The sequence below is a fragment of the Protopterus annectens genome, chromosome 2.part0 (assembly GCF_019279795.1).
Source record: "Protopterus annectens isolate FY-2018-M chromosome 2.part0, PAN1.0, whole genome shotgun sequence".
Taxonomy (NCBI): domain Eukaryota; kingdom Metazoa; phylum Chordata; order Ceratodontiformes; family Protopteridae; genus Protopterus; species Protopterus annectens.
The window spans coordinates 75,559,823-75,585,641 of NC_056728.1; the positions used below are offsets into that span (position 1 = coordinate 75,559,823).

The 25,819-nt window shown below is 40.4% G+C and overlaps 1 protein-coding gene across 1 annotated transcript in view; it reads right to left on the bottom strand.

The window, feature by feature from the left end:
- Window positions 1-25,819, bottom strand: part of TMEM198 (transmembrane protein 198) — a 178,873-nt gene that overhangs the window by 133,597 nt on the left and 19,457 nt on the right. Inside the window, exon 2 of the mRNA XM_044060563.1 lies at window positions 16,266-16,841. Within this exon, the coding sequence (XP_043916498.1) occupies window positions 16,266-16,841 (576 nt within the window). The remainder of the gene's footprint in view (window positions 1-16,265; window positions 16,842-25,819) is intronic.

The window sequence follows — 25,819 nt, forward strand, 5'->3', positions numbered from 1 at the left end:
TACATCTACATGCTTATTTACATTTCCCATACTGTTGACTGACCGCCACTTATCGTTGCGCATACCTACTTACATCTGCTTTAAAGTGCCTTGATCACCCTATATCTGACTGTCATTATTGTGGGCATCATATAAAATTAGCCCTTGCATGGCTTGGACCCGGGAACAGGAACACCATACTCACTGGTTTTACCACTAAACCATCCGTGATACATTCTGTATGATGATGATAATTAGGATATATGACTTTACTACAGCCATTCCACAGTACTGGCAACAAATGTGACAGTCAGGTGGTGTACATATGTATAGTACATGTTACTATTCATATGTTTCTGAGAGGCGTATGTATACATTTGCAAGTATACATATTTATGAAATGAACACATACTTGACACCTACTTATATGCATGTATGTGTGATGTGTAGCTATGCGAATATAAGTATGTACATTTATAGATATATGACTACATATCTGGAGTTATACATGGCCATGTATATGAACAACCGCATACGGGAGGTACCTGTACTGTTTGTATACAGGGGTTGTGTACATCATTACAATGAGGAACCTGGATGGGGTATACAATTTGTGAACATGAACTATTTGGAAGATGGCTATGGGGAAGCTTCATGGGAACATGTGAATGGTATATATTCCCGATAATGCACATGGGGAGACGTGCATCACGGTCAGGTGTTTAATCCCGGGTTGTAGGTTCTGCAGGACCGGCTGGAGGATGAGCAGGGTTGTGGACAACTACTGCTAATGCAACTTGTGTCTGGTTGTCTACGGGGCTGGACATCATGTCGTGCCACCAAGTCTAATCTTTAGAACAGACACTTATCCCATGAGGGATGGCCAAAAGTTGTGGACACCAATGACTCCAATTCTTTTGGCTTTACGAAAATGAGGGAGGGTTATACATGCACGGGATACCTAGTTTGCAAGCCTGAGACTGCCTAGGGTGAGACTGCCTACTAGATATGGGTATGGGGCACTATGTGCAGATATGGCTGCGCCAAGCTAGCAGCCTGAGTATCAGTGGTTTTGGTGGTAGTTCAGCAAAGGGGGGGGGTGTGCTGTGAAGGATATGATGGGTATTCAATTATGTATCCAGGTGTGTTGGGGTTGGATGGCTCAGTTCAGGCCAGATCATTATGTGGGTGTGAGCCGGTAATAGTTCTGTATATGTGTATCGCACATTTTAATGTTCATATGTTTGTGGGATTGCATCTGCAGTATGGCCTGTCAGGGTGTATTGTGGATGTGAATGTATGTTCTTTGGATTCCTTTCTGATTCACCCACTGCTTCCTCGTACACCTCCAGTTCACCTATTGTACATCCAACCCAGTCTCCCCTTGGTGAATTATTACATTACCCATCACCCCCCCCATATTCCACACACACCATCAATCCCTTCTCTGGTTGATGGCCCATGGCACAGACAACAGAACACATTACATACTCTACATATCTCTGGTACCAATGTGGTTATGAGGACAAACCTAGCATATTTGATCTTCCACATGCTGTACTTCACGCACATAGGTACACGCAAATACTTATCTTTCATGACATGGTAGGTAGACCCGGGTAATACCCATTCATCTTTGGGCCGTCCAGACAACCATGACTTGGACCGCGAATGGGCAGATATTGAGCGAATGCTCTGACCATTGGTAGGGTTGCCACGTCTTCAATTGGCCAAAGTGGGACATTTTCGGGACACACATCAGATTTTACAGGCCGACACATACCCACGGTCAGTACAAAGGATAGAACTTTACTTTTATGCCTAAATGGAAGCTTATTCTTGTAGCAGTTTAGTTGCTTATTCTGTTTCTTGTAACATTTAGGTATTTTAGATACAGAAATAACTATTTTATGGAACTATTACATAAAATATGGGACATAATTATGTCCTACAATCGCAGGACATTTGCCATTTTTAATATTTTTGGTAAGGACACAACTGCCCAGAGAGGGACTGTCCCTCACAAAGTGGGACAGGTGGTAACCCTAACCATTGGGCTAGGCTTAGCAAAGGGCAGCAGCATGCAAACACACTGCGTTTCACTTCCACTTGGTATAACAATCAACAGTACAATGGAATATGGGCACGAGGTTTTAAATGTCATTTGTTCGTGGGACGGAGGCTCAATATTTAGCTACGTGCCTTTGTGTTTACTTTTTATTTTGGTGTTTGCGAAACTGTCTTGTATGCTTTGCATACATTTCCGTATCCATGAACACTGACAGGAGTGATTACTATTAGAGGCAGGCTGTACTAGTTAGCATTTTAGGTTGTGCGTCTGCAGCCATGTCCACGCCTCCGTGCAGCGCTTAGACATGCCCCCTGCACTCGCGCACATTTCCTATGCACGTGGACATTGCGGCAGCACGCCTTCATTAATATGCATATGGTGCTTCTGCACCATCTCTACGACGCATGGTTGGTGCAAGGCTAACACCGTCCTTGCACCGAGCTTCATGAATCCCGGGAAATATCTTTAAATATGGCCATGACAAAACAATATGTCTCTATTTTAAAATAATAAAATATATTTATATGTACTTATTTAAGTGTTAAAACTCCTTCCTTTATAGATATGAACATATAAAAATGTATATATAAAACAAAAATATATGTAGTCTTCAGATACAACATTGGATCTAGGCAACTATGCTGCATCCTAAAAAAAGTGAACCCTGGAAAAATCATATCTTGGCTGCTCTCAATTTAAGAACTGGGACAATAGACGTATTATCATTAATACCTTAGAGGGTGGTAGCTGTGATGATGTGAGGTATTGCCAGCTATGTCAGGTGAAGTAGGGCAGTGAATATGTAACATATGCCAGCACAGCTAACTGAAAGTTTGTAAAGAATTATATGTCATTTGTATATCAAACTGATTTGTACAGATGCTTGTGTTGAAAAAATTTATTTGTAAAGCTGCTTGTGTTAAAAATGTATCAACAGTGTGCCCTGCTGGACAGAAAAGGAAATATACATGCATTATTGTAACTGTTTAAATGTGTATGTTTTAATAGAAGATACTGAAAGAGAAGCAGTTAATCTCAATCCACCTAACTTTGAAAATAGTTTGAAAATAAATCACCTAGCTTAGGCCATAAATATTGTCTCTTAACAGTTCTCAATGCAGCCAGAGGAAAAAAGTCTGTACTAGGAAGCTTTCTGCATTGCCTTTGGGGTGAACTAATTGCTACTCTGGAAAGGTGGAGGTTTGAAATTGTTTTATGACTTCTAGGAGTTGCAGCAGATCATAGCAAGGCTCTGTGTGTGTGTATTATTGAGACATATGTGCTAAATCCTGACAGCTTCTAGCCAAGGGGGAGTAGCATGGGAACCAGAAGTCAGATGACCAGATGTATGTGATGTAATACTGTAATCCAGCCCTGAAAAATTATATTTTAATACTAGGTGAGAATGAAGTCTCATGACAGTCTGTTTTTGGAACCTGACAGCGAAGGACCCCCTCACCTATGTCATCATGCCTTCCTATAGTAAGTGACCGGGAACAGTAATTCTTTAGATCAGTCAGGAAAATACAATGAGATTAGTTAAGTACTGTTTTTTTGTATTTGTGTGAATCTATTCATCTTGAGTTATTTTATTATTTCCTGTGAACGAAACCCTGGTGTTTATTGTAATTAGATATTTAGTATTTCATGTTCTTTAATTATTTATTATTAAAATAAACTTTTCATTGTGGCTGGTCCTTCAGAGAATATTTTAACCATTGAGGGTACTTATATTTATTCGGTGGCACTGCAGCCACTCCTGAAAGCTTTGCTGTTTGGTCAACATTAACATTTGTATTAATATTAATTTCACTCAGTAGTATAATTAGGTACCCTTGTAAGAGCCTTACAGTAGCTGGCTTTGGAGTGTCTGGTGGCAGAAACTACCGTATAGTCTGGGCAGAAGAGGCATAGCTAGTAAATCTGTGCCAGCCTTTCCCAGGTGTGTGTGTGTGTGTGTGTGTGTGTGTGTGTGTGTGTGTGTGTGTGTGTGTGTGTGTGTGTGTGTGTGTGTGTGTGTATGTGTGTGTGTTTGTGTGTGTGTAAATCAAATCTCAAAGAATGTGTGTGTCAGCTGCTGGGAGCACGGACACAAAACACTAGTGTCACAGAGATGGTGCTAGAGTACATGGATTGGACACTCAGCTGAGGACTCAACTCTATAGCTGTACCAGTGGGGAGTCTCACTGAGGACCTGGAAGGAGACAGAGAGAGAAATCCAGACCCTGAAATGAGTGTGTTCTCTGTGTGCTCTTAAGGGAAATTGTGCCTGATGCAGAGATCTTCATCTGGAAATACTGTGTGTATCTATTTTTGTTCCAAGTGAATGTCCCTCTCCAGTGTCACTGGTGAGGATTCAAGCTCCTTGATTAATGGCCCATAGTAAGGATGTCACAGCAGCATTCAGCTTCAATTACTAATATAAGTCATTTCACTCTATGTAGTTTTCCATGCTTCCCCTGTAGGGATTTGAGGAATAACATCTAATGTTCCAAACAGAAAAAAAGTTTAAAATTTTCATAGCTAGTGGAATGTTTATATACAGCGTTATTAATATTATGACACTCAATATCTTAAGAATGTTCATATATACATTTTTTTAATTGTCTCTCAGTCTTCCTAAAATAGAAGGTGGGATATGTACTACATGTTGTTATATATGCAAGTCCACTGCTATTACAGTTACCATATTTCAGGACCAATTTATATTCATCAAAGTCTTCCAACTGAATTTCTGCACCTTCCAAAATATGTTTACACTATCCACATGTTCTGCATTTTTGTGTGCTTAATTATTGCTAGATTTTTCTAAAAAAGTTTGAAAATCAAATAAGGTTTTATATACAAAGTGGGGGGAGTCACCAAATAATTTATAACTCATCATTAGCCCTAAAGATCATCCAATTTTTCTTAATTAGATCCCTGACCTTTTCCACGCCTATACTATAAGGGAGGTCAAAAGCTCTTTCAAACTCTTTAGGAATCGTGAGATTTATATCAACTCCCATACTACTCAAATGGTGCCTTAGGAGGGGTACATACATCACTCCCCATCCATTAATGACCTCTGTTTTAAAATGGCTTAAAAAGGATTAGGGACAGACCCCGTCAAGAAACATACTCTAAACTGTTAGCTTATTTAATAAATCTATTCTTCTTGGTGGTCATTCTGGTAACTCTAACAAATTGGCTCTTCACCAAGTTCTTATAATGTAAGGGATGAAAACTTTTAAAATGTAGGTATGCATTGGAAAAGGTAGACCTTCTGTAAATTACTAACTCAAAACTCCCCATCTATAGAAATAGTTGTATCCAAGTAGTTAATATAATTAGAATGATAAGAATAAGTAAATAAAAAAAATCAGTGGTGTTATTGAACATGTGAACAGTGTAAATATACTTTGGAAGGTGCAGTAATTCAGTTGAAAGACACTGGCAAACATAAACTGGTCCTGAAATATGACAACTGTAATAGCAATGGACTTGTGTGTGTATATATTAAAATGTAGTATATATCAATCCTTCAACTAGTACATATCTTTCATGTGACTAAATGGTGAGCAACTTGAGAAATGAAGCCCAGTAGGGAAAGGGCAGAAGCTTTCCCCTCAGAGTCAGGAAGGTCAGAAACCACCTTGAAAACTTAAGAAAAGAAGGGCAAAAACATACCTATCATTACAGCCTGGCAGTTAATGACCCTAAAGGACAAAGTGTAATCACTGTAACCTTTCTTGCCTAACCTCTCCATGGCCCTACTATTTTTGTCAGAAGGAAGCAGCTTGGTAGAAGACAGCAACTTGGATGGCTCATCAGAAGCGACTGACACTACAGAAGGGTCAGCAGAAGGGTAGGTATAAAGAAGTTGACATTGCACCTTGTAGAACCTATCTTGCTTTTCAGGTGCAGGAAGCTGAAAATCAGGTGCTACAAAAGCTGCAAAAACATATCCAAAAGGGCAGCCAAGAATAACAGCAGATAGTTTGGGAGATTCAATCTGTAGGAGCTCCTACTACCTTTTTTGAATATCAGAGACCTGTGAACAATCCCACTTAAAATACCTCATCATATGGGCAATGGTATGCGCAATGGAGAGCTCTTCTGAAGGGGAATCTAGACATATGGAATCCTCTTCCTCTGAACTGTAGTCCAAGGGAGAAGGGATTTGGGAAGAATAGGCTAAGGATTCTTCCCCAAATCCAGATCGATCTTCATCTGGGGAATCCAGTTCCCTAGGCCTCTTGACTGGAGTGGAAGAAAGGGTGGGGGCAGGAACAGAGATCCCCCAAGGTGGCTTCAAGGCCAGCATAGCATTAGATAAACCCTGAGTGAAATCCTGTCATTCATGCTGGGGATCCCTCACAACAGGGGAAATAAAGCATATTTACATGTTTTGTCATCTGTTTCTGTGGGATGTCTGCTTGAAACACCCTCAAAGGGTCAGACCCCTGATACGACTAATAGTTTTAGGAATCTCCTCCCTCACGAAAATCCCCCTCAGTGTCTCAGGTATTTTCAGCCAAGGTTCACCCTTGACATTAGGTAAAGACATTTGAAAAGCCTCAGAGGATGTCTGCATAGTTGGAACCATGTCAGCCTCAGAATGGAGTTGTGGCAGAGGAATCTGACAGTAAGCACCAGACAGACTTCAGGGCTTTTACTAACTTCTAGACAGAAGTGCAGGGGAGGCTTGACAGCAGCTAGATTGGGCCTGCCTTTTTTTGGCCTTTTTCTTGGCAGACTACTGGACCTCAGGACTGGAGGATTCTGCTACATGACCCTGAGCCAACAACTTAAGATGCTGGTTCTCCAGGTATATGGACAAAGAGCAGAGGCAACTATGAAGGGTCTTGGGCACAGACAGCTGGCATAGAGAACACTGCATATGGTCTTGGAAAGCATTCAATATGTGGGGGAGGTGTGTATGAGAGAGTATTGTGTGTTTTGTGTTCGGAGTGTGAATGTGGAGGTTGCTTGTGCAACCACAATGCAGCCCACATCACTGTTAACTACTTGCAGGAAGTTCTGATCTGCACCCACAGCAGTTAATGTATTTGGGAACCCTTTTTACTCAGGCCCTCAGTGCAAAAGGGGCAGTGCTTAGTAAGGTTATCCTAATTATCAGGACAAAAATAAACATAGAGACAGATAAATTAACAGTAATGTGTATTCAGGGGTGGAGTTATCATTTTTAGGGGCCCCCAGCAATTAAGTTAGGGGCCCCCAGGGCACTAAGTATCACCCTGTCACTACCACATTTCCTAAGCAACCTTTAAGTTAATGCTGCAAAGTTTTAATAGTACACACAAAGTGACTTGTAGCTACAATGGTCTTACATTACAACAGGTCAGTGTACCACATTGTGTTGGCCCATCTCACAAAGTGACATTACAGTTACTGGCATTCGGTTGTAACAGTGATACATTACAACATCTTTATATGCAGTACGGGACTTGGGTGAAATGGTGCTATAGGCACTGCCTACTGTTTCACTCCCCCCCCAACACACACACACACACACACACACACACACACACACACACACACACACACACACACACACACACACACACACACACTCCAATGCTCCCATCCACCCCCCCCCATCTTGAGCTCTCCACACCATGCGCATTATTTTTTCTTCCTTTTCTCACATTTTGCCTTATTCGGCAACTTTTTCAAGAAGCCTTGACTTTCCATATGCTCTGAATCACATTTTTTTCTTTTTTATACACTCTTTTCATATAAAGATGTCTTGAACAGAAATTATGATTAAGGAAAGAAATCCACTGTCAGTGCTCAACTTTAGTTTTCCATGCATCTTTCAACACACCTTTCCTGACTAACACAGCACAGTGATAACCATTTAGGAAATAATGTATTTAAGACCCCCAGAAGCCATACAGTTATAGATGCTCTGGGTTGTATTTTAGAGCATTCACCAACCTTTTAATCTAGTGGTGGCTTGAACAAAAATTCTTAGTAAGAAAAGAATTTCAGTCTTATTTTTTTCCCAAGGAAGAAACAAGACAATTGTTGTAAGGATACACAAATCCTCTATGGAAATACTGCCTGCCTCCCTAACCACCCCAAAAGACAGCCATTGTCTGTGCATCTCAATGGCATTAGACTGGAATGAAATCAGAGGTGCAAATGGCCACAGCCATGTATTTCAAGTGACTGCTGTCATAAATATGCATGTCATGCCTCCTCACTTCTACTCTCCAAAGGCAGTTACCTGTATAAGTGCCTGGCGTGTAATTGTGAGAAAAATGATTATAGTAACGTATTCCACTTTGTTGTTCCAACTCTCCTCCTGCACCAGCTAGTAACCCTCTATGTGTGCCTTTGAGGTCGGTGAGAGAAGTAAAAGACTACACTGTCCCCAGCCCAAACACAAGCTGTAATGACCTCCTGTGCATTTTTCTAAAGGCTTGACTGTGATGAAAATTATAGTAATGACCACACAATCCCCAGAGACTCCCCAACACACTGAGGTGGGGGGGGGGGCACATGACTCCTAGATCTAAGTGTCTGTACATTGTGTGATATATTTTATGCCTTACGTTTGGAATCTAATTGTATTATTTACTGCTACAGAAATGTGTGCATAGAAAAAAAAATCAGTGATATCTTACACACACACACACACACACACACACACACACACACACACACACACACACACATATTCACCTTCAGGGAAAAGGGAGCAATTTCATTTCACTTGCTGCATGTTTCTGAGGCACTGGGGTTATCTAGAGCACATGGTTAGAGCACACACACACAGACAAAGTTGTCATGCAGATTTCACATTGCCAAGAATTCAACCAGTGCAAAGCGCTGTGAGATGAGAATGTTACTTATTATACCACAGTACCAATGAACAGTTGCTGTCAAACATCCTCTTCCTGCCAAAACACTACAGATAGCCATATAACATGTGTAAGATCTATGTATTTGATGGTAAGTGAAAGATTTGGCCAGCTTGTTACTTTAAAGTTCAATGCAACCCCCCCCCCCCCTCACACACACAAGCATAATTGCCAGTGCTGATAATATTTGTGCTAGAAAGTGAAATAAGTTATATCCAGCCTGTTACTTTTACATTGTAGCACATACATACAGACTCATAAGAAACAGCAATGTTAGTTTTGCACTTACTTCAGAAAACAATACATTGCGCAACACTGGTACTGCCAAACCAAATCATTCACTGTTCAGCAGTCAAAGAGCAGGATTACAAGTCACTTTTATTTACATCATTCAGGAGAAATGCATACCTGTCACTGTTCCTGATTTTGCCTCATATTTTGCCCTATCCTCATAAAAAGTTTGATTTGCTGGTAAATCATTCAGGATTACAGACAGAGTTTCACACTTCTTATTATCCAAAAATGCATGTTGCTGCAAAAATGCATTATTCTATTAACTTTTTAAGTGAATTACTGTGGTATTTAAAATGTGTTTCTGATTTTCATGCTTTATCCTGCTGTTATTTTTGGATTTGCCGAGAATTCATGAGCAAAGTTTCTGATTTAAAAGCCCGCATTTGAGCTTGTTTCCCACTCTTCCTGTAACTAGTCTAGTCCAGACACAGATTTGCTCTATCCAAGACTGTTTATAGGTTCATAGGTTCATACTAGGCTATCTGCCCTAGGGCATTTATAAGCCTAGCCAGAATGTGTTTGGCTTTCGCCACCCATTTTAAATTTATTTTGCTATGCCCTTTTTCGAGGTTAGTATACTGTGCCTCTGTCTAACAGTGACACAGAAGTGATACCCGGGGTAAACCTACGATCTCCCATCCACTCATCAAGATTCCTCTTGAAGAGAGTCAATGAGGGACTCTGCCTAACCTGGACTGGGATTTTATTCCAGAGTGAAGGGAGCCTCTGGGATATGAATCTGTCCCTCCAGCATGTCCTATTTATTTCAGTGCTGAGGTTCAAGTCTCTCGAGCGTAGCTCGATGGGATTTGGATTTTCTGAGGTGCAGCATGTCCATTAATTCTGGGTTGGACATGGCTTTATACGTCAGGCACAGATCGCCACTGAACAGGCGGTATGCCACTGAGTAGAGCTGGAGTTTCTTTAACCGGGCAGCATATGGCATCTGTTTGAGCCCTTTGATCCTCTTGGTGAGGTACTTTTGGGGTCTTTCCAGTTGCTGCAGGTGTCTGGTAAGGTACATCCCAAAAGGGGCATTGTACTCAATTATGGGCCTGATGAGGGATGAGTAAAGAGGCACGATGACCTCCCCTGATCTAGAGGGGGTTTGTAAGCTTCTGAGCCCCCCAAGCCTTTCTGTGTTGGAGGTAAGCCATCTAGCTTATCAGTAGGAGTGGTAAGCACTAGGTAGTCCATCGACCACAAGGGGAGTGGTTTCTGGCCCAGAAATTGTAATTTATTGGCCACTTGGACATTTTTTTTTCCATTTCTTTCAACTCTCTCATTTAAAAGCCCGCATTTGTGCTGTTTCCCACCTTTCCTGTAACTTTCTTGTTTAAAAGCCCACCTTTGCACTTTTCCCTCCTTTCCTGTAACTAGTCTAGTCCATATACAGATTTGCTGTATCCAGGGCTGTATGTAAGCTTCTGAGCCCCCAAGCCTTTCTGTATTGAAGGGAAGCCTTCTAGCATATCAGTGGGAGTGGTAAGCACTAGGTTGCCTATATACCACAGGAGGAGTGGTTTCTGGCCCAAAAATTGTAGTTTACTGGCCGTTTGGGCAGTTTTTCCATCTCTCTGAACTTTCTGGTTTAAAAGCCCACATTTGTGCTTGTTTCCCATCTTTCCTGTAACTAGTCTAGTCCAGATACAGACTTGCTGTATCCAGGACAGTGTGTAAGCTTCTGGGTGGTGCCAAAGTCTGCTCTTAAATTTTTCCCTTAAATCTTCTAGTTCTCTCCTCTCCTGCACTTTTATTAACATATTAGTCTAGCACTTTACCAGACTTCTTGTAGCAATTATTATAGCACACAAAAGTGCTACCAGCACTAAACTTTCTACAAGGAAACAGATCTAGCACTTATTATTAATTCCCACCCCTCCAGCCATGTCTAAAGATCAGTTCCCAGTGCTTTCTCCTATTAACCTGGTGAACTTGAGCATCCTGAGGCAATGTAGCAACTGCCTCATGTATACCAAAAACCCTTACCTCCCAACACTCAGAATTCCAAGAGATGCACTTATATATCCCTTTTGGAAGCCACGCACTCTCCAGCCAAAACCGGGATAGCTGGTCAAGAGGAGAAGGTCAACACTTGCACCACACCACACGGAACACACAGTCCTCCAGAACATACACCAGCAATGCCTTCACATAAAAACACAAACCACACACTCACTTTTGTGGAGGCTCTCACTAAAAATCTACCCAAACAGCAGAGACTTCCAAGGCAGAAATACACTCGACCACCACAACACAACACTAATCACGAGACACACAGCTCTCCTAAACAGTGTGCCACTCAACCTAAGCCCCTAAGGCAAACAGCATGCCCAACATACTAGTCATAGGTGACTCGATAGTGAGGCACACTGATGTCCCACTCACTAGGTTGAATAAGGAGAGAGTAACAGGTGCCAGGATCTGACAAATGCATGCACTCAGGCCCCTCAAAAACAGGTACAAATATGACTCAGTCAATATACATGTGGGTGTGAATGATCTGAGACATACCTCCCTGGACTACATGAAAAGAGACATGGAGGAGCTCTCGGATTATGTAGCCCAGGCAGGCATGACCCTAGCCCTGAGCAGCATCCTGCCATCACCCAGAATGATACCACAGTACAAGCAGAAATGATTGATTTTAACAACTGGCCAAGTTTCTGGTGTCATTCTAAGGGGATCCAGTATCTGTCTGCTTCGGATGTCATGACTGACAGACCTCAATGCTTTGCCAAAGATGGCCTGCATCTGTCACCCCTGGGCTTCCGGATACTGGCCAAGGGTCTTGCCACCCCTATAGTGCCTTTTTAGGTGGTGTTCCAAAGACCAAATTACCACCAAAAACAGCTACAAACAAATGCAATCTGAGGGTCATGCTGCTCAAAGCTAGAAGTCTAAATCTGAAAATGCGCTCAATCGAAGCACTCCTTAAAATGGAGAACATCGACATTTGTGCTGTAACAAAGACCTGGTTCAAGGCAGCAGAAAGCACCTCTACACTACCAGGCTATAACTCTTTCCACACCTTTCGGCCCCAGAGCTTGGACCGAAGCTCCAAAGGTGGTGGTGTTTCATATTCATAAAGAATGTGCACACCTCCAGACTGGAAGCCTAACATGATGCATCAGAGATACTTCAGGTGCAGCTAACATTGGGTAAGACAGCGATTCAGGTTGTAGCCTGCTATAGGTCCCCAACCATGTCCCAAGACTCACATTTCACATTCCTAAGCACCCTGGAGAATATTAGGGTTCAACCTAACACTCTCATACTAGGCGACTTCAACTACCCTTCCATTAACTGGAAAAACTACTCATGTACCAATACACTTGCCCAATGTTTTCTGGAGTTCATTAATTCCAATGCCCTGGACCAGCTTGTTTTTACCCACATTAGAGATAGCAGCATCCTTGACCTGGTCATTACTAACATGGGTGACCATTGCTCTACACCAATAGCCAGCTCCTCCCTGGTTAGATCTGGCCACAAACTAATCAGCTTGGAAATCCACATTCCCTAACCCCCCCCCCCCCGCAAAGGTAACCACCATGAAAAACTTCTCCAAAGCTAAACTTGGGCTCCTGAAAACAGAGGTGGCTAACTTCACTGCACCCATGCCAATGAAGAATAGTTGCATGACTGCCGAATCATGCACCGATGCACTATACGAACACATACACGAATGCATGGCTCTCGCCATACCCAAGACACTCTCCTCCAAAAAAAGGAAGCCAATCTGGTGGGCCACTGGTATAAACAAACTCTATAATAGAAGGAGGAAACTGATGCGGAATAAGGTGAAGTCCCAAGACTGGAAAAACTCCCTTATCAGCCTCAACAAAAAGTTGAGATCCCTCATCAAATCCTTTAAAGCTAGCTATGAAAAGAGAATTGCAGCAGATAGTAAAGACAACCACAAGGCCTTCTATAGTTATGTAAAGAATCTCCACGGCAATACCCAGATTTGCTCTGAGCTACTGCACAATGTTACCTCCTATACTGAGCCAACAGATTTTGCCAATATACTGGCAGACAGATTCAGTGCCAACTTTGCCCCTCTACCCCCCACAAGGACCAATCACAATATCAGTAGATTGCCAGGCACCCAGTATTACTGCTGCACAAGTTAATACAGCACTGTCCAAGGCCAAGAATACAGCTTCTGTGGGACCTGACAATATCCCTGGCTGTGTTCTAAATGAAGTACAGAGTGAACTGGCAACTCACCTGTGTGCCCTGTTCAATCACAGCCTCACCTCAGGCTTTGTCCCTACTGAATGGCGCACTGCTATAGTCATCCCTCTCCACAAAGGAGGAGCGACTACAGACCCTGGGAACTATCGCCCCATTAGCGAGCCGAGTCTGATATGCAAAGCAATGGAATGCATCATCAAGGACCTAATAAATAAGGATATAGGGAATCTCCAAACTCTGGATCACACACAGTTTGGTTATGTGAAGGGTAGCTCATGCCTGCTCAACTTGGTCGACTTCTTTGAGTCAGTCACCAGAGCTGTGGATGAAGGCAAGGTGGTTCAATACAGCCTACCTTGAGCTGTCCAAGGCCTTTGATACCATTCACCACTCAGGAATCATAGAAAAACTCACTAAGCTAGGCATCAACCCCTCTGTCACTAGATGGGATGCAAACTAGCTCGCAGATAGAACCCACAGTGTGAAAGTAGCTGACTCCAAGTCAGACTGCCGACTAGTCATGAGTGGAGTCCCACAGTGTTCGGTCCTGGGTCCTCTCCTGTTTGGTATCTACTTCTCTGAAGTCCAGGCCAACAAGAAGGGACTCTGGCTGACAAAGTTCACAGACGATTGCAAGTTGGGAGCTATTATTATCTCCCCACATGATGTTGACATCCTACAGAATGGCCTCACTGAGACCAACGACTGGTGTCAGAACTATGTCCTTAAGCTCAGTGCCAAAAAATGTGTCATCATCCCCTTTGGGAAAAACCCAGTTCCCATGAATTACCACATTGATGGTAGTCCACTGACACAGAAAGAGTTAGAAGAGATCTGGGAACACAAGTTGACAGCAACCTCTCTTTTGATCACCACATTGCCACTGTGGTCAGAAAGTCCTTCTATATGGCACATCTCATTACTAAGGGTTTTGCATCCAGGAAGAAAGAGGTCATTGTCTCCTTCTACTCTTCTCTCATTAGGCCAATCATGGAGTACAATGCGACATTTGGCATGTACCTCACTAGACACCTGGAACAACTGGAGAGGCCGCAAAAGTACCTCACAAAGAGGATCCTAGGCCTTAAAAACTTGTCCTATATGGACAGACTCAAACAACTTCAACTATTGTCTGTCTCATATCGTCTACTTAGAGGCAATCTCTGCTTGACTTACAAAGCCATGTCTAACCCAGCTCTGTTAGAAATGTTACATCTAAAGAAATCCCAATCCCTCCACACCACATGCTCCAGAGACCTGAACCCCAATGCCACAATCAAGAGAATGTACTGGAGGGACAGGTTCATAACCTATGGGATGGACTTCCCATACATGTCAAGCAGAGCACCTCACTGAACCTCTTCAAGAGAAATCTTGATGAGTGGTTGGGAAATAGAAAATTCACCCCGGGGATAATTACAGTAGCTCTACTCGACAAAGACACTGGGAACTAAGGTCGGGTGGCACAATGCCAGGTTAATCCTATGGCTAGGCTTGTAAAGGCCCCAGGGCCATCAGCCTAGAACACACCTATGAACCTATGAACCTAAAGAAGCTGAGAGTAATATTATCTGGTGTTCTGCATTTTTAGAAGTTACTGAAAGAGAAAACCATCCCTGAAGAATGAAAGCATCAGCTCTTCTTAATATCCAAGGTATGCATGGAGATCAGACACTCTGGGCTGCTTACCTACCTTGCTCATGTTTATTCAGAAATTATGAGCTTTATACTAACAGGGTCATATCACAACCCTGTTTCGGTTAAACAGCATAGGAAGAAAATGAATACAATTGTTCTCTCATTTTCCTCAGCTAGCACCAGCTTTTATACAGCACCCACACAGTCAAAGGTGATTAAATGGGGTCTGCTGTTGCTTGACAAAACACTTTTACTAAAACCAGAGAGATCTCCGGATTTTAAGGGTGATATAAGAGTTATGACTACCCACCTGGGTTAAGTACACATGATTGCTGTACTAGTTTTTGTAGGTTTTACAGGCATGTTAGAAAATATCAATTTAGGATAACTCGCTGTGGTTCAGACCTCTCAGGACCAGGAGCCCCCAGTATCTGCAGGGTTCACTGGTGCCTAAAGCTGATTATGTGTATTCATTCATTACTGTGCGACAGATATGTTTGGTTGCCCAAGACTGAGGGGAACATTGTGACAGCTACTTGTTAAATATACATTTACTTTGAAAACAATGCAGTATAAGCTTTCTTTAGCATTATTCCTTCTCACATATAAGTAATAAATTGTTGCATCTTCCAAAAGCTAGAAATATGATGGTAGAAGTTCCTAGGCAATACAGAACCAACTACTGGAACAAGGTATCTCTAGATATCAGATGCAGGATTTCCCTCAATCTAAATCATAAGGAGAGATACCAGAGTCATCTATCCAAGCAATAGAGATGCAAAGGTATATACTTTACAGATATTTTACATGAAATAATTGCAAATGTAAATATATGTAGCATCATATAAACAGATATTTCTGTAGAATGTGCCACTGTACTTTATCGAGATTTTTATTTCTCATTGTCAATAGCTGTTTGTAACAGTTGTAGGGCCTAATTGCAATTTTTTATGACTATCTACACATTTTCCTCTGTACCGAAAATTATGTGAACGCACTATAATGTATAACCAGATATTTGACTTATGTTAGTTATATAACCTAAACACTATTTTCTCATGTCACACTTGAAACTACATAGTATACCTACTTATTAACCATAAACTAAATAACTCAGTTAGGTGCATTTCCTATGAAAGTATGTTATAATCTAAAAAAGTACAGTTCCACTATTTATGCACAAACACCAGTTTTAGAACATATGTTGTTACCTTCTGTATGCGAGTATCCCTCTGCTGTCACCTTCCACTGAATGAGTACTCCAAGTACTGTTAACACTGGCCAGACACACAAAATGACCCAGCTGTACCAACACACAGGCTGTTGTGGGGCCACTTTCATCCTCTCATAGACATACTGTACCAGCAGGAAGAGCTCAATGAAATAATCCACAGTCACGGTCATAACAGCGCTACCAAATACTGCTGTGGACAGCATGGTAAAGAACTTCTGCCACTGAAGTGTCAGTACTGCAAACAGCATGCCTACTCCCAACAGCAAACCAATCGGGATCCAGACAGTGTGAGGATGATAGAATTGTTCCATGATGATAAGTGATGCTACAGCAACCAGTAGCCCTAGCAAGAGTCCGACCATAAAAAGGCCCACGCTACGTACCAGCATAGTGACGAGGCCACATAGTATGCCAATTCCCAAGCCGATTCCTACACTGGCTTCAACACTAAGCTGAGTGTCCAAAACCCTCTCTTTGTAGCACAACATAAAGATGATGATGGAGCCGAACATCAGTCCCGTCAAGAACATCACTGCTTTAAAACATCGGTAGCCTAGAAGAGTGAAAAAAAGACTGAAATCTCTACAGCAGATTCAAGTATTTCAGACAATAAATGCACCTTCTGCAAAACTGAATGAACTTTTCTTACATATTTAAAATATAAGCAAAATAAACAAAAACAACATTAGCCATTTTCCACTGTACTGAACTATTCATATTTTCATTCTACAGAAGGTTTTAACTTCTTACCAGTAAAGGTATGTGGAACTAATTTGTTCACAGGACGGGCGCTTCCAGAGAATGTCAAGGTAACTACTACATGTGTACCAAGACAATATACCTTGGCACAGCAGTTCATTCACTTGTAGTAAATAAACATCTACTGCATGAGCTCCAGATTCTTAAAAACATTTACAGTAACTGTACCCAGTAAAGTCAATACCAGACTGTATTAAAAACAATATTTCTCTGGACATAATTACTGAGTTCTAAAAGTGGGTTAGGTGACACACTGAATGATACTTACCCAAAAGCCCTTCAAAATCCTGGGGACATTTTCATACTGTGTGTGATGCAGTTTTAAAAGTCCCAAGTAGTTACAAGTGTGAATTGTAAGGCAACATGGGCTAAACTCTTGGCTAGCCTTATAATAGCTTGTAATAGCCTAGTAACCTCCTATGATCCTATGAAAGGTAAGCTTTGAATCTGGAGTAAAAGCTAAGGAAAAAACATCACAGTGTTTTCAAGTTTATTTAATGTCTGTATCTCATGCTGGACCTTATAACCAAATCCTTTATTTTGTCGATCTGACAGTGTCAGAAGTGGAGGAGCTTCAGTCTGAAACTTCATTTCCGTTTTTCTTGTCATTAATCCAAATGCATTTTTTGTATGCATTTCCAGACAGATGAGCTGCAGAGCCAGGAAATATATGTATAACCTAACAGCACTTCACAGCAGTAACTCTGCCATTATGCTTTTTTTTTTTAATTTCAGATGCAAGCATTAAAATGTGCTTACATCACATTGTCAGTTCCATATGTCATGCCTGGAGGAAGGCATTTATGTTATGTTCCATTAGACCAAAATAATTTTTCACAAAAATATATTTTTTTTTGGGGGGGTCTCAAAAAACCAGCATGGCCACCTTTAACATCTCTGAAGTCACAGACACTTCTCTGAAAGCTGGAAGTCCAGGATTCAGTAATATGAACTATCTCACTGTAGGGAACAAGCCAGCTTGAATCAAACACGTAGTGCTTCTTTGTGTTGAAGAAGAAATCAAAGCATTTAAAACGTTTTTATAAATGAGGAAAACAGCTTACTGTAATAAGTAAATTCTAGGCGTGCTGTGAGCCAAAGAATCATCTACTTTATCTGACGCATTTTTCTCAAGTAGTCAAGCGGTCCTGGAAAACCTTGGCGCTTATATTCCTGATCTAAAACACAGCAGTGCAAGAGTGTAAAGTCATGTGATGTCTGACATGTTAACGGAGAAAAGAATAGGTTTCTGACATAAATGATCCAAAAAGGAACAAATAGCTGAGGGATGCTGATTTTAACATTGGGAAAGGCTATATATACATGTTGTGTCTGCAAACTATCTAATGTGCACCTCAAAAGCATTCAAAAAGAGTACAGTGTACAAAACTCAAAATTTTGTCTGAAACCAAAGTTAACCTATAACTTTGGAACTGTATAAGGCCAGTAAACAGGAATTCAAGAAACATACTCAGTACTGACATGAGAAGGGGCAATAAAGCAGCATGAAGAGGGGCAACAAAGAGAAAAAGATCAAGTCTGAGGCACCACTCATTTTTCTAGAGTAGGTTTAAAATGCAGAAATGACTGTCAGCAGACTACTATTACAGTTAAAGCCATAAATTCTTGGGAATTCAGAGACTGTACTGCGCACTGAACATTACGGGCTATGATGAACAGTTAAAGCCATAAATGTTTGCGAATACAGAGACTGTACTGCACACTAAACATTAAAGGCAATGTGTTCAGTGATGGCCAGCAGAGCTGTGTGAATGACAAGCAGCAAGCATTTTGGTCAGAAAGGCTGTGGATAAATGGTAAAGCAGCTAAGTTTAAACTGGATGCTGGTACAGAATCCCAGCAGAGTGAATCAGAAGCCGCAAGAAGGTTTTTGGTCAAAAATCATAAAGCATTTATGTTTCATCAAGACACTAGTACTGAATGCATTAGTTTGGCAAAGTATTCATACAAAGTACCATCTTTAAAATGCTAGTTAAATATATTTTCATGCTACTAAAGCAACTGAGATTGATTTGGCTGAATGTGATGAGCACAAAGTACAATTTGCTGTTTCAATGTCACCTCAAAAGCAAAGTTAAAACAACTAGCAAATTGGGTAGGGGTGCAAGCCTGACTTTGGGCATGATTAATTGGGCTCATGCTTTTCATTAAAAAATGAATGCATTTATGCAAGTCTAAATGGCAAAACTGCAGTGCATCACCAATATGGCCAGTGCAGAATTACTGGTAATGTGCAGGCACCTTCCGTCATGCATTCACTAAGAACGTTTGACATGGTAGTCAGAACATTCAGATAACCAGCCAGTACAGAGATTTGATGAATGAAAGAGCTAATTCAGAGCAATGTCAGTCAAGTGCTGTAAATGAAACACCAAAACATGAATAAGTGTGTATGTAGTTTATTCTCAAATATCCTGAAGTAGCAAATAAATGCAGAAAGTATTTTATCTTATTTTACTGCATGTGTAAAGGCATTAAGTACACAATGCCAAAACAGCAAGAACAGAAATAATCTAAAAATATTCTGACTTACATGAAGAACCAGGTGCTTATAGTCAGGATACTGTAGTAAACTGTCACCAGACCCAATGCCTATTATTTACGGTACAAGTAGCAGAGTACTCACTTGCTGTTATTTTTGGTACATGTCGTGGAGTACTCACGTCCTGTTATTTACAGTACATGTAGCACAGTACTCATGTCCTGTTATTTTTGGTACATGTAACAGAGTACTCACATCCTGTTATGTATGGTACATGTAGCAGAGTACTCACATCCTATAATTTACGGTACATGTAGCAGAGTACTCACGCTGCATTCGCAGTAACAGCAGAGGGAACGCTGAAGTGCAATAAATCTCTAGGAGTGATAGCTCAACAGACTGAGTCCATCGAATGGGTGAGCAGTATACTAACTGTGGGAAAATAATCTGTACTGAACCACAAGACCTCAATAAATGGATAAAGAGGGAGCATGACCCCTTGTAGACTACTAAAACTGTAGCCATCAAAATGCCAAATGACAGATTTTTCTTTGTACTAGATGCTAACCAAAGTTTCTGGAAAATCAAATTTTAGGAACAATGTTCAAAAGTCCATATATTAAATATATATTTGGGTAGTTACAAAGTTCTAAGGTTATTTTTGGGAGTTTTTTAGTATCAGAAGCGTTCCACTGTGCTGCAGCATCCATGATCAAAAGGCAGGAAGGCTTCATCAGCATTACTAATGGTATGCTAGTCAGGGAAGCAACAAGGTAGGAATGTGGCAAATGCCAAATTTATGTGCTGGGCAGACAAAGCTTTAACTCTGAAGGCTAATAAAACAGTATGACCAATGGAAGTCATGTCTCTGAAGTATATTGTCATTTACTTGCAGAGCATGGACTACCATAAGATGATGACAAAAAACATGGCAATTCATATACAGAAGTGAAGAAAGATCTAATCACTAATGCAGTTCTTTGGAAAAAATACATTTTCTGTCAAAGCTCATATCACATTTGTGGAGATATCTTTGTCCTTCAGAGTGATTGGCATCCTCTCTAGTCTTTTTCATAAACAGCTGTGGTAAACAGACTTTAAAATCAAAATTTTTGTTTGCAGAAGATAATTCATGCATACTCAGTATCTGTTATGGAAGTTGAAGTTAAAGTGAAAATACAAGTAATGGGATCCAGAACTGCCAAAATCCTCAGAGCATCAGCTAACTACATGGTACAAGGAGAGATGAAGGTAACTGGTGATGTACACATTTAGAATATTTTGGAATTCAGCAAAATGACAAAGGTCTTGTCAGAAACAATCCTGGCTGAAATTCAAGAGGTCAGTTAAGAGTTGGAGTATATGGACAGTGCTAACCACAGACAATGAAACTGAGATACTCTACAACCATGTGAATGCCATTCTGTGGAAGAACAATTCAATGACAGACCGATTTTCTAGTCGTTAAAAAAGCTAGAATGCAGCAGTAGCATTGTCGCCTCACAACAAGAGATTCTCCCGTTCAATTCTCGGCTGGAGCGCCTTCTGTGTGGAGTCTGCATGTCCTCCCTGCAGTCGAGTGGTGCTTGAAAAACATACGTGAATGGGTGTGCCTTCGTTGAAGGTTGGGCATCAGGCTGGCACCTCGGCACCATAAAAATCTACTGCCAATCATTAACAGACCGGAGCTCCGCTGTGGCAACCCCTAACTGGGAAAAGCCGAAAGAAGAACAAACAGAAAAGTTAGAATGTTTGGCTTTAAATTAACCAAGTAAGAAGACAGGGAATCACATATTTGCATGTAGTTGGAGCTCTAAAATGGGACGTAATTGACTGTGTTGTGTAGTTAAAAGGCAAGCTGGCAACCTGGTCTGGCTGGCAGGCAAGCAATCAAGCTGTACTAAACAATAGTAAAAGCCTCTCCTTTTTCCTGGACATACTTTGGGGGGGGGGGGGGGCGTTGCTCAGCAGCCTTGACATTTTGATACCATGAGAGTTCTGGTATTTTAAAGTGATCAGAAACTTAATATATACTGCTTGGCACTTAAGTATCATTATTTTCCCAACTATGTGGTCTATCTAACATTGAGCATTTGTTAACAAAGCTTTATATATATATATATATATATATATATATATATATATATATATATATATATATATATATATTTTTTTTTTAATCAAGGTACAGCCATATGATATATTACTTTAACCTCCTGCGACATCACTGGAAGGTTAGGGAATAACTATTCCCACAGAATTTAATGAACTTGACCATACACACACGTAGAGGTATGTCAATTAAAGTATATGGACATATTTACCACTAGACCTGTGGTGAGGTTGCCAAGGGCTAAAGTAAAAAAATGAGACTTCCAGGACATTAATGTATTAAATTTGAATCTTATTTACTAGGCCTGACAGCGGATGTATTAAACTGTTGCAGGTAGGAACATTCTGTCTTGCTGAGTGCACCACATGCAGGGGTGCTAAAGATGAGCACACTTTGAGGAACAATTATGTCTTTGCTTGGAAAGCCAAGCAAAGTCTGTAAAACATGAGAAAAAGTAACCTTTTTTTTTTTTGAAAATGACTTGCGTTCAGACTTGTAACTGCTGTGTCCAATTTCTGGAGATCACATGTGAATGTCAGGTTAAAAACTTAAAGTTTAATCATGGAACAATACTCTATTAACAAATATAAACACATTTAAATACAGACATACATGCTCACTTCCTAAAAAAAAATATTTATTCATTCCCAAACCCAGCTGCTCTTCTCAATCTCTACAACAATGATCACCTCACTCAGCATTGGAGTTTACCCATCACTTTGCAAGGATCGTTTGCTTTCAATGAAATACATATACATTACTATTACTAAAATGAATGCTATACTGAGCTACTGCTACTCAAATACAACATTTATCTCTCTGCACAGGATGGAGAACAACTTCTGCCAGACATTTTGTTCTGTTTCTAAACTGCACATTAAACTAGTACTTCACATGAAATGCCTTTGGGAAGTATAAGACATCACTCCCCATGCCTCCAAGAATCAGGAATTAAGATCCTCAGAAGGTCTCCACTAACAGAAATCCACTAAAGTCACAGAACTCAGGCCGCAAGCTGCAGACTGCAAACCTTCCACTGCTACCAAGTCTGCCCCTCCAAGCAGAAATGCCATATCAATCGATGACTCTACTGTCAGGCACACTGACTCTACACTCTGGGCTGGACAAGGACCGGGTGTCAGATGCCTTTCTGGTTCCAGGATCTGTAAAGTCGTGAGGGGCCTACAAGTCAAATATGACTAAGAAACTGTAGTGGCTCATGTAGGTGTAAAAGCCCCAAGGCACTCATCTCAGTAGGACGTGCTCATAGAGGTAACGGAGCTTGCTACACATATGTTAACTGCCGGTTCAACTCTGGCTCTCAGTGGAATCCTACAGTCACCCAGAAGGATGCCCAGATACAAAGAGAAGATTAGTTGGGTTTACCTAACAAATTTGGCTAAAGTTCTGGAGTCATTCTATATGCATCAGTTTAGGATGAGATGATGCCAACTTATTTCAACAAGGATAGCCAGCACCTTTCATTCCATGACTACAGCATACTGACCAAAGCACTTGTTACCCCCTATACTGTTTTTTTAGAAATGGGCATCTGAGTTTTGAACATTTCAACTTAATAAAAAGTCTTAGAGTAAGTTCCAGTCATTACTGCATCAAGATTGCCCTGCTGCAAGTTTTAAGTCTTAGCAATAAATTTCCATCTCTCCAGATGCTCCTGCAACTTGAAGATATCCATATCTGTGTTGTAATGGAGTTAGTTTCAGTGTAAAAACAGCATTCCTCCACCACCTTTACCAATTTGCAGCACTTGTTTCACATTTATACCCACTGTAAACTGAAGGGAAGTACCTGAATTTGTTAAGATACAGTTATCTGCATATTCCTTGTGATCACAAATGACTTAGTGGACTTCAAATTTCCCTAAACAAGAAAAATTATAAATTCATAGTCTGCTATATGTAAACTTTCATGTCCTTGGAGAGCCATGAAATATTTATAAATCTATAAATGTATTTTGATAGACGAGTTCAACTATACAATTATATGGAGCATATATACCAGAAAGGTTGTTATACTCAAGGATTCTTAGACTTAGTACATGTGAACTCCCTTGTGCAAATAGTTAAGTAACTCAGCAAGGATAAAAATCTTCTTGAAGTCATCCTTAACATCGCACCTACTTAAACTATTCCAACAGTATTCCCATCTCTGGTCAAATATGATGAAAATGAAGAGTTCTAAATTAAAGGACTTTAAAAATACAAAACTACAAAATGAGCTCACAAAATTCAACTGGAAGATTTTCAGCACCCATATCATCTCAACTGTTACTTATGCCAATTTTAAAGGTTAAACCAAGTGGTCCCAATCAGAGACAAATGCATTGTGGAATGTAGAAATAAACCATCTAGGGAGAATATAGTATTAAGCTCTAAAATAAAAGAAAAAAGTTCAAAGACTATAACAAATCAAAATGTAAGCATATTTAAAGATTTTACAAAAAATATCAGCAAAAATCTGAGTTAGTATAAGGAAGACTGAAGCAAAACATGAATTAACATTATATCCAAAACTAAGGATAATCATAAATCCTTCTTTAACTACAATCAAGAAACACTCACCAAATGCCCTGAACCAGTTCAGATGGTATCCCCTGTGATCTTAAAGATATTGGCAATATATTTGCAGATAAGGTTACTGACAAACCCATACAAGAAGCAGTCAATTAATTTTCACAAATTCCTGTATCATTTTATCTCAGAGATTAATAAGGAACATGCCCTAACTGTATTTGAAGCAAAAATGCAACCTCTATGGGCCCTTACAGCATACCTGGTTGTTTAACCAACACCTCCAAACACAGCCTCTCTGAACCCATCCATTAAACAGTTCAGTTGTTTGCAAAACAAAGGGATGGAAGGGTGGCCTAATGGTTAAGGTGTTTGCCTTATAAACACAGGGTGCAGGGTTTGAGTCTCACAAGGGATAACTGGCTAAGCTTAAAATGGCTTGAAAGGACAGTTAGCTTAGTACTAACCTATGAACCCTATGAACTTAAGCACACTTACACCTAAAGCAGTTCAGTTTTTCATAGTTACAGGGTATGTGCCTGAGGTATGGAAATCTACTGTTTTGCCCTCTCTATTAATGGATCTGTACCTCAGATCTCAGAAACTAGACTCTCATCTGCCTAACAAGCCTAATTTGCAAAACAATGGAATGTATAATATCTTATTACTATAGAACAATTTGGGTTTGTCAAAAGAAAATCATGCTGACCGTATATAGCATCCATGCAGTTCATACAATGTACCTGGATGTAACTAAGACATTTGACACTTACTCTCCATATTGGAAATGCAAAGAAACTTAAATTCCTAAACATAGGCTCTTGTACTGTAAGGTGGCTAGCAAACTGGCTGGCACAGAGCCAATATAATGAAAGCAGCAGCTGCCACCTCAGAAAACAAAAAAGGTGAGCAGTGGCTTTTCTTACAGTACAGAAACTCTCTATGGCCAGCATCTATTTCAGATCTACAAACCGCTAACACAGACATTTGGCTAAATAAATTTGCCAACATCTGCAAGATGGGAGTTTGCTCAGTGTAATGCTCAATGTTAATACAGTAAGGCTAAATTATACAAATAAATGGTGTATTAGAAAGGGGCTTATTTAAATGGAACTATGTGTTGCACTAATGTTTGGTAAACAAATCTGGACAGCAAAAATACAAATAAATGGCTATCCATGCAAAAGTAAACCAGAAACAAAACATATTGCAGTCAGCCACACTCCAAAAATGCCAGAAGCAAACAAATCTACCACCAACAAAATGTGACTATAACAGATTAAAATATGCAACAAACAAGATAAAAAGTAAGTGCTTTTGTCCTAACTTTGACACATAATGAGCTTCATCAGAACTAGCATGACTTGCCTCACCCCATTTCTATAGGTATGGGTATCATGTGATTAATTACATTAATACCATCAAAATCATATCCCCAAACAATGTTTTCATACTTACGGAAAACTTCTAGAAACCACTGACTCATGTTAGAACCTTAAACTTTGAAAATAATAAAAACTTTTTGGTACCAGAAATCTGGCAGCAGTTTATAATATATACAGCACCCCTCAACCCAGCCCAATAAAGTTATCAGAGATCTTTATTTTATTTAAATTTCTTAACCG